We start from the raw sequence: 19,548 nt of genomic DNA, 5'->3' as shown, positions 1-19,548 counted from the left end.
CCCAGCTTTTTTTTTTTTTTTTTTTTTTTTGACAGGCAGAGTGGACAGTGAGAGACAGAGACAGAGAGAAAGGTCTTCCTTTTGCCGTTGGTTCACCCTCCAATGGCCGCCGCGGTAGCGCGCTGCGGCCGGCGCGCCGCGCTGATCCGATGGCAGGAGCCAGGTGTTTATCCTGGTCTCCCATGGGGTGCAGGGCCCAAGGGCTTGGGCCATCCTCCACTGCACTCCCTGGCCACAGCAGAGAGCTGGCCTGGAAGAGGGGCAACCGGGACAGGATCGGTGCCCCGACCGGGACTAGAACCCGGTGTGCCGGCGCCGCTAGGCGGAGGATTAGCCTATTGAGCCGCGGCACCGGCCCCAGCTTTTGAGTGATCTTTTCTGTATCTGCAAGCAAACATCAGCGACACTAGAAAATTACAATGGGGGCTGGTGCTGTGGTGTAGCAGGTAAAGCTGCCGCCTGCAGAGCTGGCATCACATATGGGCGCCAGTTCGAGACCCAGCTGCTCCACTTCCGACCCCACTCTCTGCCATGGCCTGGGAAAGCAGTGGAAGATGGCCCAAGTCCTTGGGCCCCTGCACCTGTGTGAGAAACTAGAAGTTCCTGGCTCCTGGCCTCGGATCAGCTCAGCTCTGGCCGTTGCAACCATTTGGGGAGTGAACCAGTGGATGGAAGACCTCTCTCTCTCTACCTTTCAAATAAATAAATAAATCTTTAAAAACAACAAAAAAGAAAACTTACCATGATAGTAATCAGTTTTTTAGCCCGATAGTTTTTTCTAAAAGATTTATTTATTTATTTGTAAGACAGAATTACAGAGAGAGGAAAAGACAGAGATCTTCCATTTGCTGGTTCACTCCCCAAATGATCGTAGCTGGTGGAGCTAGGCTGCTCTGAAGCCAGGAGCCAGGAGCTTCTTCTAGTCTCCCACATGTGTGCAGGGCCCAAGCACTTTTGCCATCTTCTGCTGCATTTCCCAGGCACATTAGCAGGGAGCTGGATGGGAAGTAGAGCAGCTGGGACTTGAATCGATGCCCATATAGGATGCTGGCGCCACAGGTGACAGCTTTGCCCACTATACCACAGCACTGGCCCCTCAATGGTTCTTAAACTACCATGTGGTAGAACAACTGGAGAATATCAAGTTGTCATTTGATCAAGTGTTTTGTTGATCCAGCTGATTTTGAAAATTTTACTTTGAGATGTCCCAATAATTCTCCCTTAGTTGTTACTTGGAAAAAAAAATGGTTCTATGATTTTAAAAGTCTGAGGCAACGCTGAGTTAAACAGGTATTTTTTTCACTCCAGGACTTTAGAGCCTTTATTCAACCAGCATGCACTGCGACTCTCCAAGAAGAATACAGAGGAGATTATATTTTCCAAACTTATTCCACTCATTATTTGTTTATTCATTCACTCAACAAATACTGATTATCTAATTTGTGCCAGAGACTGTTTTGTGTACTTGGCAAAGAATAAAAGACAGAAATCTTTCACCCCATGGAGCTTTCATTCTACTGAGAGATCAGCCAATAAATATAAATAAGCAAAATGTGTGGTGTGTCAGATGTTATTAAATGGCATCAATATAAATAAGACTGCAAAAAGATATAAGAAATACAGCAGATGAAGGTGTGAAGTTTATATTTTCAAGTAAAGTGATCAGAGTAGACCTCATTAAGAAGTGAATAATAAATATCAAACATAGACAAAACCAGTATAATGAACCATCATGTACCCATCACTTGGTTGCAACTATCAACTCAGGGTCAATCTTTTTTCATATAAACCTCCAGTCATTTCCATCCCTTCCTATGCTATTTTAAGCATATATTAGATAACATCTCATTTCATCCTAAATATTTTAGTATGTATGCCTAATTTTAATTTATTTTATTTTTTATTTTAATTATTTATTTTAATTTTTATTTGAGAGAGTGAGAAAGAAAGTTCCATCTACTGGTTCACTTCTCAAATACCTACATGGTACCAACTGGGGCCAAAGCCAGGAACGGGATCTCAACCCAGGACTCCCTAGGAGTGGCAGGAACCCAATCACTTGAGCCATAACTGCTGCCTTCCACAGTCTGCATTAGCAGGAAGCTAGCCAGGTATTGAACCAAGGCACTCCTGACCAGCTTCTTAACTGCTAGGTCAAATGACCACTCCAGGGCTCTCATTTTTAACATAATCACATTATAACTACCATACCTAAAAATCAGTAATTCCTCATACCAACTATCTACTAAGTATTCAGTTTCCCAACTGTGTCATATGTCTTGCTTTTTGTAGGATGTTTGAATCAGAATCCATGTAAAATCTATACATTATGATTACATGATATCTTAACTTTCTTTTAATCTATGTGTCTTCTTTTTTCTCCATCCCTTGTATTTCCTTGTAATCTATGTGCTGCATTTTGAAACAGCAAATAGGAATTGTTCATGGATTATAGTTAGGGTGTGAGGGGAAAGAAAGATGCCACAAATGACACCAAAGTTTTACATCTGAGGATTGGGAAGGAGTCAGATCTGAGTTGAGGGACCTTTGGGAGGAGTAGATTTAGGACAAAGATCAGAAGTCTGGTTTTAGACCTGTGAAGTCTGATCTGATCCACAGACATCCAAGCACAGGCATATCTGACTATGAAATCCTTTTTTCTTGGAGGCCAGGGTTTTGAGGAATACTTTGTAGAGATTGATTTTCTTTTAATTGATCTTGGCAATTAGTAAGGAAAAAAGAAACCCAGATTCTAGTCAATTGCATTGGGAAGATGATGACTACGTCTTAGAAATAACAAAATAGTAAATGAAAAGGAATGTTAAAACTACTGCTGCTGGGCCAGCGCTGTGGCTCAATAGGCTAATCCTCCACCTTAAAGCACCGGCACACCGGGTTCTAGTCCTGGTCGGGGCGCCGGATTCTGTCCCGGATGCCCCTCTTCCAGGCCAGCTCTCTGCTGTGGCCCGGGAGTGCAGTGGAGGATGGCTCAGGTCCTTGGGCCCTGCACCCGCATGGGAGACCAGGAGAAGCACCTGGCTCCTGGCTTCGGATCAGTGTGATGCGCCGGCTGCAGCGCGCTGGCCACAGTGGCCATTGAAGGGTGAACCAATGGTAAAAAGGAAGAACTGTCTCTCTCTCTCTCACTGTCCACTCTGCCTGTGGGGGGGGAAAAAAACTGCTCCTAAAAAACATTGGATCATTGCTTTTAAAACATTCAATCTAGTAACTATTCTTTAAATGAAACCTAAAAGTAAAATGAAATGACCCCCATCAAGGGAGAAGGAATGAGAGAGAAAAATTAAACTGATTTCTTAAAGTGGTTTGTAGATTAATACAGGCTGATTCAGGAGCTATTTGTGTTTTGGACCTGAATTTCTTATAAGAAATCTAATCCCATTCCTACAGTCTGGAATTTGCTTCAGTTTGCATTAAAAAAAAAAAAAAAAACTAAACTACTTTGAAAGAAGAAGCTATTTCTAGTACTTATAGTAGAAATAACAACCAGTTACAGGAAAAGGAACATGGTATTCCAAAAACTGCTTGATGGTTATAAAAAAAATGTGAGATACACACTCAAACTCCTGGCTCCCAGTGGTGATATGGAAAACCATCTTCCTCTTTTCACTATACTCAAATGCAGTCAAGAATCCTGGTTCCTACAGAAACATAGAAAGGAAAGTACAAAAAGTGTGTAAGATGATGGTTTTACTTTCAGAGACTGACAAAAACTATATCCTCAATTATCAATATGAGTACAGTTCATTTGTCTTTCTTTATTAATTAGAATTTTTAAATTTGAGAAGCAGAGATACAGAGAGAAACAGTCAGACATCTCTCTTCTGCTGGTTCATTCCTCATATGCTCACGACCCCAGGTCTCTCATGTGGATGGCAGGGACTCAATCACTTGAGCCATCACCTGCTGCCTACCAGGGTCTGCAATAGCAAGAAGCTGGAACTGGGAGTAGAGCTGGGACTTGAACCCAGGCACTCCATACAGATGCAGGTGTCCCAAGCAGCATTTTAAAAAAAAAAATGGGGGTAGGGGATAGAGATCTTCCATCTGCTGGTTCACTGCCCAAATGGCCTCAATGGCTGTGGCTGGACTAGGCTGAAGCCAGGAGCCAGGAACTCCATTTGGATCTGCCACATAAGTAGAAGGGGCCCAAGCACTTGGACCATCATCCACTGCCTTCCCAGGCACATTACTCCCATAGCCAGGACTCTGGTACCTGGATATGGGATGAGGGCGTCATATGAGGTATTTTAAGCTGCTACACCACAACACTGTTCCCACAAGCAGCATCTTAACTCCTTTGCCAACAACCCACCTTCATCCGTCTTTGAAGGCAGTATAGCAGGGCCATGGTTAGGAACACATGTTTTGGAACCATCCTATAACTCTAATATATAATATAATATAATATATAAAATAATATATTTCTAATACTTATTAGCTGTGTGATGTGGAGTTAAACTACTTAATATTGTATTTCAGCTTCTTCTTTTGGGTTAAATAGAGATATAATAGTATTTCTTAAATAGGATAGCTGTCAAGATTGAAGATATTTACACCATTGATCAGAACAGTTTACTGAAGGATCCAGCTGATTTTATTTAACACCATCTTTTATTTCTAACTGTAGAAACCTCAAGGAGCACAGAAATCCCAGTTTCCACTGTTCACGGGACAAAGTTTCACATGATAGGCTACTTATTTGCTGAATTAGTGAGCTACAGCTGATGCAGTGGAGAATCTAGTGAAAATGGTCCCTGCTTGGGTCTACAGTGTGTGTTGTTTGATAGTATCACAGTGGCTCTCAAACTCTGGAGGATTTGGGAGCGGGGGTGGCAGCAAGCCCAGGCCCTATCCTACTTCAGTGACCATCTGTTGGCTGGCTTGCTTTCTCTTTCTTTTCTCTCTCTTTGATTCTGAAATACACCAATGTTTAAAACCACTGTCCAATGAAACCAGCTTTCTTTCTCTCTGTCAATCTCTTTCTCTTTCCTTAAGAATAAACAGCTTTAGCTAAGGGAGGATAAAACTCTGGGTGTTTAAATGGTGCTTAAAAAGGAGGGGGATTCTTTTCTTTGATAACGAGGTTTAGTTTTTAAACAAAAGAAAACTAATGTCTAGGAGCTACAACGTAGTAGTTTCCCTAACTCTGGGTACTGCCCCAGGGGTTCTGTAGCCACCCCAGCAGTTGTGGAATTGGCCTGTGGGTATACTCAGAAGCTACAGCCACTGAGCCTGATCCAGGGTAGCTCATTTCGGTGCTCTCCCAGTTCAGAACTACCTCCACCTGTATCATCTGTCTTGATCGTCTCTGAAGAAGGAAACCAAATGGTTGTCAATGACAGGGCTTCTTAGACGTGCCAATGGGATCCTCACATATACTTGGAGAAATGGAGAGGTTTGCTCTTCTGCAAAGAAGGAGCTTGCAGACTCCTTCCTGTACTTTTTATCACCAGAGCTGGTGCCTCTAGAGGTCTCCAAAAGCTCTCCACAAGAGCCTGGCTCAAAGGCATAATGTTTCTGTCTGTCAGCAGCTGCAGGGGCCCCTCACCGTTCCTGGGCCCGGCTAGACGTAGGGGTCACTTTAGCTCTGCAGCCTCACTGACCATATTCCTTGAGGAGGCCATAAGGATAAGGAAGGTAGAAACAAACAAGCTGAAAAAGAGAAAGAAAGGTAAAGAAAAAGAAGCCAGAGACATAATTTAGAAGGAGACCAAAAGAAAAGCTTTAGTTAAAACAATTACCTTCCTTAATGTTCTAGGTCTCTTAACCTCCACCTCTATCTTTCAGAAATGAATTGCTATTGCTTTGAGACTGCAGTGAGAAAAAGTTAACATGGGGAGATTATGTCGTGAGCTACAGGGACTCAGAGTTCCGACAACAGTTCCTAGTGTTCTCTTGAGGAAGGCTATGAAGACTCACAGGGTCATTCTAACATGGCAAAGAATGGATTTTGCTTACAATCAGTTTGTTGGCTGCCTCTTTAATTTTGTCCACTTTGGCTTCAGAAAGCCCTTTGACATTGGATAGGGCTCTTCTTGTTGTCATTTGTATCCCTTTGATGGTACAGATTCCCACTGACTTTAGTTTCTTAATGTCAGCCACGTTCTGCAAATAAAAGAATGGGCAAAGCAGATTGATAAAACACCAAGCTGAAAGGCTCCCATACTATGTCATGTGCTTTTGTGTCCACCTCCCTCATCAGGATGCCAATTTTATACAAGCAACCAGGTGGAATCCACCCACCACATAGCCAAATGTTCTGGAAATATCTAAGTCGAACATACCCAGCAAGTTGCCAAATGTTCTGGCTGTGCCCTGATTTCCCAAGAATGTTACTGAGTCCATGGCAATGTAACAAGGAATTCAAAATAAAAGTCTGTTGGTGGAAAAGCTAACAAATTTATCACACATTTCACCCCCTCAGTTCAGCTCCTTTCTTCTACAGTATTTCATTTCCAACATGTTCCTGTAAAATTTTTTTCATCTGCCCCTGGAGAATGCAAATAACTACATCACCAAAGGACCAGGATTTTCTCTTGTTTTTATTTTCTAAAATCAACTGAAAGAGATTAAATATGAGGGCTTCAAAAGATAATGTCAGCAGTTTTACTACCACTTGATTACGGCTGAAATCCATCTAGTTGGCTACTCAAAGTCCAACATCATTTATTCAGTCACCTGGCACACAGGATTACATTTTCCTTTTAAGTTTTATTTATCTGAAAGGCAGAGTTACAGAGACAGAGGGAGAGACAGAGAATCTTCCATCTGCTGCTTCACTCCCCAAGCAGCTGCAACAGGCCGAGCCAGGAGCCTGGAACGCCATTCAAGTCTCGCATGTGGGTGGCAGGGACCTAAGCCCTTGGCACACCCTCCGCTGCTTTCCCAGGCACACTAGCAGGGAACTGGATTTAAAGTGGAGTAGCCGGGACTCAAACCGGCGCCCATATGGGATGCCAGCATCACAGGCAGCAGCTTAACCTGCGGCATCTCAAAGCTGGCCCCAAGAACTACATTTTCTGTTCATGAAAACAGTACATATAAGGAGCTAGGGAATGGGTGCGGAGGGACTTCTGAACACTTGCAATTGATCAGTGGTTCCTACCCAGGGCAATTTTGCCCTCTAAGTTACACTTGACAATGTCTGTAGACATTTTTTGTTGTCACACTGGAAGGGTACTACTGGCATATGGTGAACAGAGGCCAGGAATATTGCTAAATGCCTGGAATGAAAGGACAGCACCCCACCCTCACCCCCAAGTGTCAGTAAGGATGATGTGGAGAAAACTGAACTGGATGATTAATATAGCACTGAAAAACTACTTACAATTCCATGTTTCTGTAACAGGTCAATGTCTTGAAACAAAGATTCCTATGGGAGATGGAATAGAAAAAAATAGTTTTAATTTTGCATATCTGTTTTACATGTTTAAAGAGTTAATTCAAAACTATGAGACACTCCAAAAATGTCTCAAATTCCACATCTCTAGACAGATAAAAGATCAATCATTTTTTTCTAAACACATTGTTACATAATTCAAAGCACCAATATTGAAAGGGCTGGGAAGACAATTACCTTTGTCATAGCCTCCCTAAAACTTTAAAACTGTTACCCAAAGGAGTGGGACAATATTTGACATTTTTTAAATATGTCTTCTCAACTTTCTTCTCCTGCAGAAGAGTGTGTTACTGGGTACAATGAACACAGGTACCAGTATGGCCATCCAGTTGTCATTAACATACTCTCACAGCAGTTGCTAAGTAGCTAATCTTAGCACCCCTTGAGAAACAAGTTGTTACAGACTTGTAATATATAACTATGTCTTATTTCTGCTCTCAGTTTCTAAAAACAGTAGCTAACAGACAAGGAACTGTTTTGAGCAAGGACTGGATGTCTGCATTCTCATCATACCTCGTCATCTTGCAGTCCTGGTTCTTCCAGCACAATCTGATCCTCCTTCATAGTGAAAGGTGAGCAACGAAAAAATAGTCAGTTCTGGGAAAATAAGAAATATTGTTTACACAGTCAGACTGGACGGTAAAAAATCCTTTGCCCAGAGGCTGCTTTGATTTTATTTCAAAGTCACCAAGGAGCAGAGAAGCACAGTAAGCACAACATAGTTTGGAAATGCCGGGCTGGCCTATTTTCTGCCTGCTGGGCACGGGGCATTATTTCTGTTGTGGGTGTGGATGTGAGGGGCGGTGGGGATGAGCTTTATTTTGTTTCTTCTCTTTTTTCCTCAAAACTGCTCACTTTAAAAAAAAAAGATTTATTTATTTTATTTGAAAGACACAGTTAGGTAGACACACAGAGATCTTCCACCTGCTGATTCACTTCCCAGATGGCCCCAACAGCCAGAGCTGGGCCAGATAGAAGTCAGGAGCCAGGAACTTCTTCTGGATGGAGTCCATATGGGGGCTGCGGCTTAACTTGCTCTGCCACAGCATTGGGCCCATACTTTTTTTTTTTTTTTTTTTTTGACAGGCAGAGTGGACAGTGAGAGAGAGACAGAGAGAAAGGTCTTCCTTTGCCGTTGGTTCACCTGCCAATGGCCGCCGCAGCCAGCGCACTGCGGCCCGCGCACCGCGCTGATCCGAAGCCAGGAGCCAGGTGCTTCTCCTGGTCTCCCATGGGGTGCAGGGCCCAAGGACTTGGGCCATCCTCCACTGCACTCCCTGGCCACAGCAGAGAGCTGGCCTGGAAGAGGGGCAACCGGGACAGAATCCAGTGCCCCTACCGGGACTAGAACCTGGTGTGCTGGTGCCGCAAGGCAGAGGATTAGCTTAGTGAGCCGCAGCGTCGGCCAATACTTTTTTTTTTAAATCTGATTTCAGACTGCAGAGTTAATCATGACTGTATAACATCCTTGCCTTTGGCTTAGAATGTTTGTTAGAACTGTACATTGCTATTAAATTTGTGTTTATTTTTAACAACACTCTAAGAATCTCGATATTGTCATCTTCCTCAAACTTAACTTCAATAGATTGTATCTTTCTCATATATGATAAATGCCTTCCTTCTTGCTGCTTCTTATGAATGGGTGCTCTTAGCTGTTTTTCACAGAATACTACTACTTTGTTTCTTCGTACTTACTAGTGTCATGATTTCTTTTTTAGATTTAAAAGTATGGTAGTTATGGCAAGCATTTGGTACAGCGGTTAAAACACCACTCAGGACACTTGCATCCCACATGGAAATGCCTGGTTCAAGTCCAGGCTCCTCCACCTCCAATTCTGGCTTCCTGCTAATGCACACCGCCCCCCCCCCTGAGAAGCGCAAGTACTTGGGTCCCTGTCACTCAACATGGGAGACCCTGATTGGGTTCCTGACACTTCAGTTTGGCCTGGCCCAGCCCTGGCTGTTGCAGGCATTTGGGAAATGAACCAGTGAATGGAAGCTCTCTTTTTCTTTCTCTTTGCCTTTCAGATACAGTGAAACTTAAAAAAAAAAAAAGTTAAAGATTTTATTTATTTATTTCAGAGGTAGAGTTAGAGAGAAAGGGAGAGACAAAGTTCTTCCATCTGCAGATTCACTCCCCATGTGGCCGTAATGGCTGGAGCTGGGCCTATCCGGAGCCAGGAGCCAGGAGCTTCCTCCAGGTCTCCCACACAGGTGCAGGGGCCCAAGGACTTGGGCCATCCTCCACTGCTTTCCCAGGCCATAGCAGAGAGCTGGATCGGAAGAGGAGCAGCCGGGACTAGAACCAACTCTCATTTGGGATGCAGGTACCACAGGCAGAGGCTTAGACCACTGCACCAAGGTGCTGGACCCTCAAAAATATTTTTTAAAAAAATATCATGGATACCCAATGTTACATTAGAGCCCATAAAAGTTAAATAGATTAGGGGCCAGTGCTATGCCGTAGCTGGTAAAGCCACCGCCTGCAGTGCTGGCATCCCATATGGGCGCCAGTTTGAGTCCTGGCTGCTCCACTCCCGATCCAGCTCTCTGCTGTGGCCTGGGAAAGCAGTAGAAGATGGCCCAAGTGCTTGGGCCCCAGCACCTGCGTGGGAGACCCGGAAGAAACTCCTGGCTCCTGAGTTCGTATTGGCTCAGCTCCGGCCGTTGCGGCCATCTGGGGAGTGAACCAGCGGATGGAAGACCTCTCTCTCTGTAACTCTGTCTTTCAAATAAATAAATAAATAAATCTTTTTTTTTTAAGTTAAAGAGTCTTTGATTTAACACGGTAGTTTTTTTTTAAATCTTAAGAAGCTACAAGACATAACTGTGTCCATTAGAATAAAATATGGCGCAAATGCCCATTCTTTTTGGTCTATTCCATTTCCTCACTTAACACCAAAGTCGGGGTGAAGCCGGACAAAGGGGGCGAATCCAGGCAGAGAGGCCCCGCGGCCGCCACGCAGTGCCTGGGAACAGCGGGTTCCACAGAAACTTCTGGAACCTCGCCCCTCAGCTATGGGTGCGATTCCACAGCAGCGGACCTCGTGGAGGGAAAAACACTCCACGCACCTCCCCGCACCAAACGAAAAGGCCGTCCCGGTCCTTCTCCAGGAAAGCCGACCCAACGCTGGGCCGCGGGCGTGGCCGGGCAGCGGGGTCCCCTCTCCAGCCTCGCCCGCGTCCCCCGGCCCCATGCTCCCGTCAGGAGGCCGAGACGCCAGGGTTCGACGCGACTCCAAAAGACGGGGGCGGGAAGTGGCCGAGATCCGGGCCGCGCACGGGACGCCGGCCTCCCGCCCCGCGACACCCCGCGACACCCCGCGACACCAGCTCGCGGCGCGCTTCCCCAACTCGGAGTCCCCTCAGCCCCTCACAGCCTCTCCCTTTCGGCCACCCGCTCCGCTCGGACCCACGGTGGCCCCGGACTGTCGAAGTGAACCTCTTACGCCCCCCACTCAGGCTTTCCGGCCCTCAGCTGACAGGATTCTAACGCCGACCCAGAACGCTGAGGTTTGGCGCCAAAACGGGACTCGGACCGCGGGGCGGGGCGCAGAGGGGGCGGGGCCGGGGCCGAGGGGCGGGGCGCGGGAACGGGCGCAGAGGGAGGGGCGGGGCGAGGAAACGGGCGCTGGGGGCGGGGCGAGGGACGAAGGGCGGGCCGTGGACAGCGGCGCAGAGCGAGGGGGCGTGGCGCAGAGCGAGGGGCGGGGCCGGGGGCGGGGCCAGGCCGAAGGGCGGGCCGTGGACAGCGGCTCAGAGCGAGGGGGCGGAGCTTCGGCCGAGGGGCGGGGAGCAACGGGGCCCTGGCTGGGGGCGGCCCGGGCAGGGGCCCGGGGCGCCGCGCCGGAAGTGTGCTGAGGAGGAGGAGGGTCTGGAGGCGAGGAGAGAGCTGGGGCGACCCTGGGGCTGAGGGAGACGTCGGAGGGGCGCTGGGGCGGAAGTGGCCGACGGGGGCGGTGACCCGCGCGGCCGCTCGTCCTCCCCGCCAAGCCTGTACTCGCGGTTTTCTCCCACCTCTCAGGACGCTGGTTCGGGGCCCGTCCCCAGCGCCTCGGGGCCCCCGGTTTCCCTCTCTGGGACTGACGCTCCCCCTCAGGATGGAGGTGTCCTCCTGACTGGAAGTGTTTACGTGGCAGGACGCCCTGAACCTTCGGTGCTGTAGCCCCTCCACCCGGGGCACTGCCGCCGGAGCCCGCCGAGCCGGCCGTCCTCGCCCGCGAAGGGAGCGCCCCGGCTCTGCTCGGTGCCCGCAGCTCCGGGGCTGGGGCGCCTTCCCGGCGAACCGGAGCTGCCAAGAGCGCAGCGCGAAGGTTTGGGGAACCGCGCCATATGCAGTTTGCTGTAGCGACAGCTGGGGAGGAGAAGTGTTCACAATATTGGAGGGTTCCGTGCCGTGCGCCCAGCGCGAGAAACTGAAGTGAGCTTGGTACTGACAGATCGGGGTGAGGATGGAAATGGCTTGCGACTTCGTACCCGTGGGAGCACCGGCTTCACAGGAATGATCTATGCGACTTTGTGTTTCGGGTCGGTGCCCCCTCGAAGGCTGTGTGCAGCCCTGAAAGTGCTTTGAAACAGCAGCCCCCGGGAGTCACGAGGTGCGCGGGAAAACCTTTCTATTCAAACGAGGACCAGAAAAGGTTAGACTTTCGTAGCATGCAAGAATTCTGACTGTGATGAAGGCGGCATTTCAGGTCAGCGGGTAAGTGAGCTCAGCGAAGTTGGAACCCCATCTGGATGGAAAATAAAATTAGGGCCATATTTCACACCTTATACCAAAATATGTACCACATGGATCCAAAGATTAAATATGAACAGCATCATAAAAATACTAGAAGAAAACACGGGGCAATGTACTAACATTTCAGAATGAGGAAAATATTTTTAAAGACCATACAAAACTCAAAGTCATAAAAGACTGAAAATATGTCTACATTTAAAAAAATATATCCCACATGGCAAAATGCTATTTTTCCTATTCAACATACAGAGCACAGCAAACCAGATTGTGTCAGTTAGTAACCAGGCAATACTCGTATAGTTTGCCCACGTTTTAAAATCCTTCGGGGAGTCCACAGTTCCTCCATAAAAAATTTAAATTTTGTGTCATCTTTATGATATTCTTAAGACATTAAAAACAGGCGACGGGATTACAATCAAGACCTGAATTTTAAACACTACACTTTACTGCCCCTCTGTGGACAGCCACCTTATAACCGAACCTGAGTAGAATGATTCCAGTGCTACGGGCGCCTCTGCCCACAGGTGCCCATGGAGTTTCTGGGCCTTCAACTTGAGAAACGCTTCTGCAGAGAATTCAAGAATGAAGGCTCATCACAACATAAGACTTTCCACTGGGTAGATTTTCCCTGAAACATGCTGAATCCATTCAGAAAAGATTCCTGGATTGCCCGCTATGTCTCCGGCATGGTGCTGAGTGCTGGGGGCTGGGGAATCTACAACAACACGACCCCAGTCCTTGAGGGATCTGGAAGGAGGTGTGTGGGCAGTTCCGGGAAGTAGAGGGAACCCTGGAGAGTGCCCCCCTGGACGCAAGATAATCAATTCCCCGTGAATGTTCTCACTTTTCTACATAGTCCTGGGATCGCGATGGAATAGCAAAGATGCTTGGGAAATGAGAGAGTAAAGTGCTCCAGAGAGATTTAGAAACTTATGCTCCTTCTCTGGAGCCATTTGCTTCCATTCTAGAGGTAAGAAAACTTACAAACACACTTACTGGGGTCAGTGCTGTGACATAGCGGGTAAAGCCGCTGCCTGCAGTGCCGGCATCCCATATGGGCGCCAGTTCTAGCCCAGCTGCTCCACTTCCGATCCAGCTCTCTGCTGTGGCCTGGGAAAGCAGTAGACGATGGCTCAAGTCCTTGGGCCCTTGAAACCAAGTGGGAGACCCAGAGGAAGCTCCTGGCTTCAGATGGGTTCAGCTGTGGCCTACTGGGGAGTGAACCAGCAGATGGGAGACCTCTCTCTCTGCCTCTCCTCTCTCTGTGTAACTCTGACCTTTAAATAAATAAATCTTTAAAAAAAAAAAAAGAAAAGAAAAACACACTTACCCTCCGCTTGGAGACAGTTGCTGCGACTGTAAAAACCTAAGGGCTTTAACTGCGCTCCCTGGAGATTGTTACAGCGTCAAGGTCTCCCCCATCCCTTCCCCGGGGCAGGAGAACCAGGCACAGCAGCTGCCCTACCTGAACTGCTAGCCCCGTATTTTGGGGGTTCTTTTCCTGTAGTGAAATCTGCCCCTTATTGCATCACCTTGTGAGGGATGAGGCTGTGGGGAACCAGAGCGAAGATGCTCAGTGACCATTAACTGGTTACTCTCTGATCCAGTGAGAATACATAATACAGGGGAACTTCAAAAAGTTTGTGAAAGGGACCTGAAAGATGTTTATCTTGGTGGAAAAAACTGAAGTCCTTGCATTTTTTTAAAAAAAGAGTTATGTATTTGAGCAGCAGAGTTACAGAGAGGGAGAGGCAGGGAGAGACCTGCTTGTTCACTCCCCAAATGGCCACAACAGCCAAGGTTGGGCCACGGGGAAGCCAGGAGCTGGGGCCTCCATCGGGTCTCCCACGTGGGTGCAGGGGACTAAGTACTTGGGCCATCCTCCACTGCTTTTCTAGGCCCATTAGCAGGGAGCTGGATCGGAGCAGAGCAGCCGGGACTGGAATCAGTGCCCATGTGGGATGCTGTAGTTGCTACTGCAGCTTAACCTGCTGTACCAAAACACCAGACTCCATAAGATGCATTCTTTCTTTTAATTTAATAATTTTATTTATTTTTTAAATCTTTTTTAAAAGATTTATTTATTTGTTTGAAAGGCAGAGTTACCAAGAGGCAGAGAGAGAGAGAGAGAGAGAGAGAGAGAGGTCTTCCATCCGCTTGTTCACTCCCCAAATGGCCACAATAGCTGGAGCTGAGCCCATCCGAAGCCAGGAACCAGAAGCTTCTTCCAGGTCTCCCATGCTGGTGCAGGGGCCCAAGGACTCGGGCCACCCTCCACTGCTTTCCCAGGCCATAGCAGAGAGCTGGATGGGAAATGGAGTAGCTGGTACCCATGTGAGATGCCAGCACTGCAGGCAGTGGCCCCTTATGTCCCCATCAGACCAAATGTCCCTGGTTTCTGCCACTTACGTCACCTAGGTGTGTGTCACAGTGGTGCCCAGCAGTGAGCACGGGATTCCAGATGTGATCTGCACAGTGAAGAGTAATGGGAGGGGTCGGCGCTGTGGCGCAGCGGATTAAAGCCCTGGCCTGAAGTTCCGGCATCCCGCATGGGCGCTGGTTCTAGTCCCAGCTGCTCCACTTCTGATCCAGCTCCCTGCTATGGGCTGGGAGAACAGTAGAAGATGGCTCAAGTGCTTGGGTCCCTGCACCCACGTGGGAGACCTGGAAGAAGCTCCTGGCTCCTGGCTTCAGATTGGCTCAGCTCCAGCCATTGCGGCCATCTGGGGAGTGAACCAGTGGATGGAAGATCTCTCTCTCTGTGTCTCTACCTCTCTCTGTAACTCTGTCTTTCAAATAAATAAATCTTAAAAAAAAAAAAAAAAAGAGTAATGGGAAAGTGGGGCAGCCGGGACTCGAACTGGAGCCCACATGGGATGCCGGCACTGCATTTACCTGCTTTACCTGCTACACTACAGTGCCAGCCCCTATAATGACTCTTGAATCCTCATAAATATTTCATAGTTTTGAAAAATCTTTAACCTTTCAACTAAACTATCTGCGCACATAGTCAGCTATGCACTTTAATCAGAATCACATAACCAGGCTGTTAAAGCCTTGGACTTGAGGACACAGGTGAGGATAACAGGGATTAGAGGGGCAGGCATTTGGCCAAGCATTAAGATGTTTGCATCCCAAATCACCGTGCGGGTTTAAGCCCCACGTCTGGCTCCTGACTCCAGCTACCTGCGTTCATAACGCAACCTTGAGCAGCAGTGGTAATGGCTCAAGTGTTGGGGTCCCTGCCATCATGGGGGAGACCTGGGCTGCATTCCCAATTACTGGCTTCCACCCCAGCTTCAGCCCCAGCCGATCTATGGCAGGCATGAGGGGAGTGAACCAGTGGGTGGGAACTCTGTCTCTGTCTCTATCAAATTAATTTTAAACAGTTTAAAAAGGAATGAGATTTGCAGCTTGGGAACCAAGTAGAGCTCTGGGTGATATTGAGGATGAGAGCGGAACACACTACACCCGCCGTGTGTCGGACATGGCGCCGAGGGCTTCGCACAAATGATCGTGGGAAAGCCACCTCCTGCGAGGCCAGCATCCCATGTGGGCACTGGTTCGTGTCCTGGCTACTCCACTTTTTATCCAGATCTCTGCTAATGGCCTGGGATAAGCGGCAAAAGATGGCCCAATGCTTGGGCTCTTGCCACGCATGTGGGAGACCCAGAAGAAACTCCTGGATCCTGGCTTCTGGCTTTGGCCTGGCTCATCTCTGGCTGTTGCAGCCATCTGGGGAGTGAAACAGTGGATAGAAGATCTGTCTCTCTCTCTCTCACTCTCTCTCTCTGCCTTTCAAATAAATAAATCTTTTTTAAAGACACAGTTGAGTGTATCACAGCTCACGACACCACAAGGTAGGAATTAGCACGGCCCTGCTCACACGTGATAGGGCTGAGACGCCACACCTGGTAACTCGCCCGGGCTCCCGTCTAGCTCCCGTGGCCATGCTCTGGCGGGTCCTGACTGTTCCGCCATGACTTCATTGTCCACTTATTCACATGTGCCTAAGCACACACAGGAGCGGCAGCCGAGCAGACGTCTGCACGCCTCAGTCCTGGGGGGTTCTTTAACCTCCCTGTGTCTTGGTTTCTTTGTCTGAAAACCAAGAATCCTAACAGTACTGAGAGTTGTGAGAATGGAACGGGCTAGGACACATGGACTGGTGGACCGCTGGGTGCAGGATGGATCGAGCATCGAGAGAGAGGGCAGAGAATACCAGGAGAGCCGTGTGAAGGTCTGGTCAGGGTGATGGTGGCTTCAGGTACCAAGGGCCTCCGTGTGAAAACGGGTAACATTGTACTCCACGCGGCTGTGGCGAGAAGACAATGAAAGAAGGTGTAAAAGACTTAGGAGTGCCATAGTCAATGCCTTTTTTTAAAAGGCAGAAAGAGAGAGAGAGAATTCCATTTGCTGATTCTCTCCCCAGATGCCTGCAACAGCCAGGACTGGGCCAGGCTGAAGCCAGGAACCAAGAACTCCATCTGGGTGTCCCGCATGGGTGGCAGGGGCCCAAGCACTTGGATATCGTCTACTGCCTTCCAGGTGCGTTTGCAGGAAGGTGAATTGGAAGTGGAGCAGCTGGGACCCTGATATGGGAAGTGAGCATTCAAGTGGCGGCTTAACCCACCATGCCACAATGCCTACCCCGGGATTTTTTTTAGAATCATAGGTAATTTTGAATATATATAAAAGTAAAAGAGCAGAATATCTCCATCACCCAGCTTTAAAGTTTGTTTCAGATAATATCCACATGTTGCAATTGATTGCTGCCTTCTAAATCTCTTTAATCTATAGATTCCCTCTTTTTCCTTTGCAGCACATATGTTGAAAACAGAGTCATTTTCCGCTGGGTTTTTGCTGTCTCCTCTTGGTGGGTCTACTGCTCCCGTCCTCTGCATTTCCTCTGGTGGAGGCCAGATGTAGAGTCTAGATGGGATATTCAGTGAGGCTGTCTCGTGGGTCTTGTTGCTGTCCATCATCGGGGCCGTTTAATCAATGCCTGTATCTTTTAAGGACATCAGCAGACATGGATTCACCGGGGATTATACAACGGTGACATTTAAGTCTAGCATTCTTTTTTTTTTTTTTTTTTTTTTTTTTTGACAGGCAGAGTGGACAGTGAGAGAGAGACAGAGAGAAAGGTCTTCCTTTGCCGTTGATTCACCCTCCAATGGCCGCCACGGCCGGTGTGCTGCGGCCAGCACACCGCGCTGATCCGAAGGCAGGAGCCAGGTGCTTCTCCTGGTCTCCCATGGGGTGCAGGGCCCAAGCACTTGGGCCATCCTCCACTGCACTCCCTGGCCACAGCAGAGAGCTGGACTGGAAGAGGGACAACCGGGACAGGATCGGTGCCCCGACCGGGACTAGAACCCGGGGACCAGTGCTGCAGGCAGAGGATTAGCCTACTGAGCCTCGGCGCCAGCCTGGAGACTTGTATTTAATCTAGGTCTTTTTTTTTTTTAATTTTTGACAGGCAGAGTGGACAGTGAGAGAGAGACAGAGAGAAAGGTCTTCCTTTTGCCGTTGGTTCACCCTCCAATGGCCACCACGGCCAGCGCACGGCGCTGATCTGAAGGCAGGAGCCAGGTGCTTCTCCTGGTTTCCCATGAGGTGCAGGGCCCAAGCACTTGGACCATCCTCCACTGCACTCCCTGGCCACAGCAGAGAGCTGGCCTGGAAGAGGGGCAACTGGGACAGAATCCGGCACCGGATTCTAGAACCGGTGTGCTGGCGCCACATAGCGGAGGATTAGCCTATTGAGCCGTGGTGCCGGCCTATCATTCTTTCTTAATAGATGAAGTGTTTCTTTTTGTTTTATTTATTTGAAAGAGAGAAAAAGAGAGAGCGATCTTCCATCTGCTGGTTTACTCCCCTGCCAAAGCCAGGAAATTCTTCTTGGTCTCCCGTGTGGGTGGCAGGAGCCCAAGCACTTGGGCCATCTGCTGCTGCTTTCCCAGGCACATTAGCAGGGAGCTGAATTGGAAGTGGAGCAGCCAGAAAACAAACCGGTGCCCATATGGGATGCTGGCCTCGTGGACCGCGGCTTTACCTGCTGTGCCACAATGCCAGCCCCCAAGCTGGTGTTTCTAAAGAAACTTGCTGCACCTGCAGTTTGGTTACCTGGTGATGCCGCTCATGCGGGGACGGAATGACCGGTGCTCAGGCGTCCCCTGCATGGCCAGTGTTCAGGATGATGTGTCGGTTCCCTAGTGTTGTCAGTGGCGATCACTTAGCTTCTTTCAAGGTGACGATGTGAAGTTACAGGAAAAACACGCTGGGCGTGCCTCAGTCTGAGGCGACGCTTATTGCTGTGGGCACTCAAATGTCCCTGTCTTTCAGCTCACAGTATCTTCTCCAAGCTGGTCTCTGAATCTTGCTGATGGCTCCTTTGCTATGCAGTGTGACAAGATGTTCCGGCTTCAACTCACGCTTTCCCTGCCCAGGCCTGGAACCAATCGTGTCTTCAAGGATCCCTGGGTCCTTTCAGTGCAAATCATATTTCTTTTTTTTAAGATTTATTTATTTTGAAAGTCAGAGTTACACAGAGAGAGGAGAGGCGGGGGGGGGGGGGGGTTCCATCCGATGGTTCACTCCCCAGTTGGCTGCAACGGCTGGAGCTGCGCTGATCTGAAGCCAGGAGCCAGGAGCTTCTTCCAGGTCTCCCACATGGGTGCAGGGGCCCAAGGACTTGAGCCATCTCCTACTGCTTTCCCAGGCCATAGTAGAGAGCTGGATCAGAAGTGGAGCAGCCGGGACTCGAACCTGCTGCGCCAGAGCGCTGGCCCCATGTGCAAATCATATTTCAAAACCACAGTCTGGGTCATCACCACTGAATGAGTCTTTATTTCTTGGTCATTTCAATGAAATATTAGAATATAATTTTTTTAAAAAACAATAGCTTTATTTGGTTACAATTGACATGAGAAACTGCACGTTTCAAGCGTGTATTTGGGGTGCATAATCCAATGGGCTCTCTCCCATCCTCTCCATCCTCCTCTCCCCTCCCCTCTAGCCATCCTCCATGTCTTCCACGCAACTGTTCTTTTGTTTTTGAGAGTCAGCGTCACACATACATCCATGCACAGCTCGCGCCTTCTGGTTCACTTCCCTAAATGTCTTCGACAACCAGGACGGGGCTGGGCTGGGCCAAGCTGGGCGCTGAGAATCCCGGCCTCCTGTGGCGAGAGGCAGCGACCCTGCCTCCCAGCTCCCAGGGTCCCCATTAGTAGGACACGAAATTGGCAGCAGGGCTAGAACTCAAACCTAGGTTTTTTGTTTTTTGTTTTTTGTTTTTTGTTTTTTTTTTTTGACAGGCAGAGTAGACAGTGAGAGAGAGAGACAGAGAGAAAGGTCTTCCTTTTGCCGTTGGTTTACCCTCCAA

At 48.4% G+C, this 19,548-nt stretch overlaps 1 protein-coding gene across 6 annotated transcripts in view; it reads right to left on the bottom strand.

The window, feature by feature from the left end:
- The window catches only part of DMC1 (DNA meiotic recombinase 1), a 45,091-nt gene extending 34,140 nt beyond the window's left edge, over window positions 1-10,951 (bottom strand). For 2 of the 6 annotated variants that reach the window (XM_062201954.1, XM_062201959.1), the window contains exons 1-5: window positions 10,837-10,930; window positions 7,934-8,017; window positions 7,349-7,393; window positions 5,980-6,126; window positions 3,577-3,659 (exon numbers count right to left, since the gene is read on the bottom strand). In XM_062201954.1, coding sequence (XP_062057938.1) covers window positions 3,577-3,659; window positions 5,980-6,126; window positions 7,349-7,393; window positions 7,934-7,984 — 326 coding nt within the window. In that variant the 5' untranslated portion in view covers window positions 7,985-8,017; window positions 10,837-10,930. Of the gene's footprint in view, window positions 1-3,576; window positions 3,660-5,979; window positions 6,127-7,348; window positions 7,394-7,933; window positions 8,018-10,797 lie in introns of all 6 variants that reach the window. The other 4 variants (XM_062201955.1, XM_062201958.1, XM_062201957.1 and 1 more) reach the window with 4 other exon arrangements.
- Between the last annotated feature and the right edge of the window lie 8,597 nt (window positions 10,952-19,548).

Source organism: Lepus europaeus, chromosome 10, assembly GCF_033115175.1.
Source record: "Lepus europaeus isolate LE1 chromosome 10, mLepTim1.pri, whole genome shotgun sequence".
NCBI lineage: Eukaryota > Metazoa > Chordata > Mammalia > Lagomorpha > Leporidae > Lepus > Lepus europaeus.
Note: the sequence above shows the minus strand (reverse complement) of the source record. Positions and strands in the feature narration are given on the sequence as shown.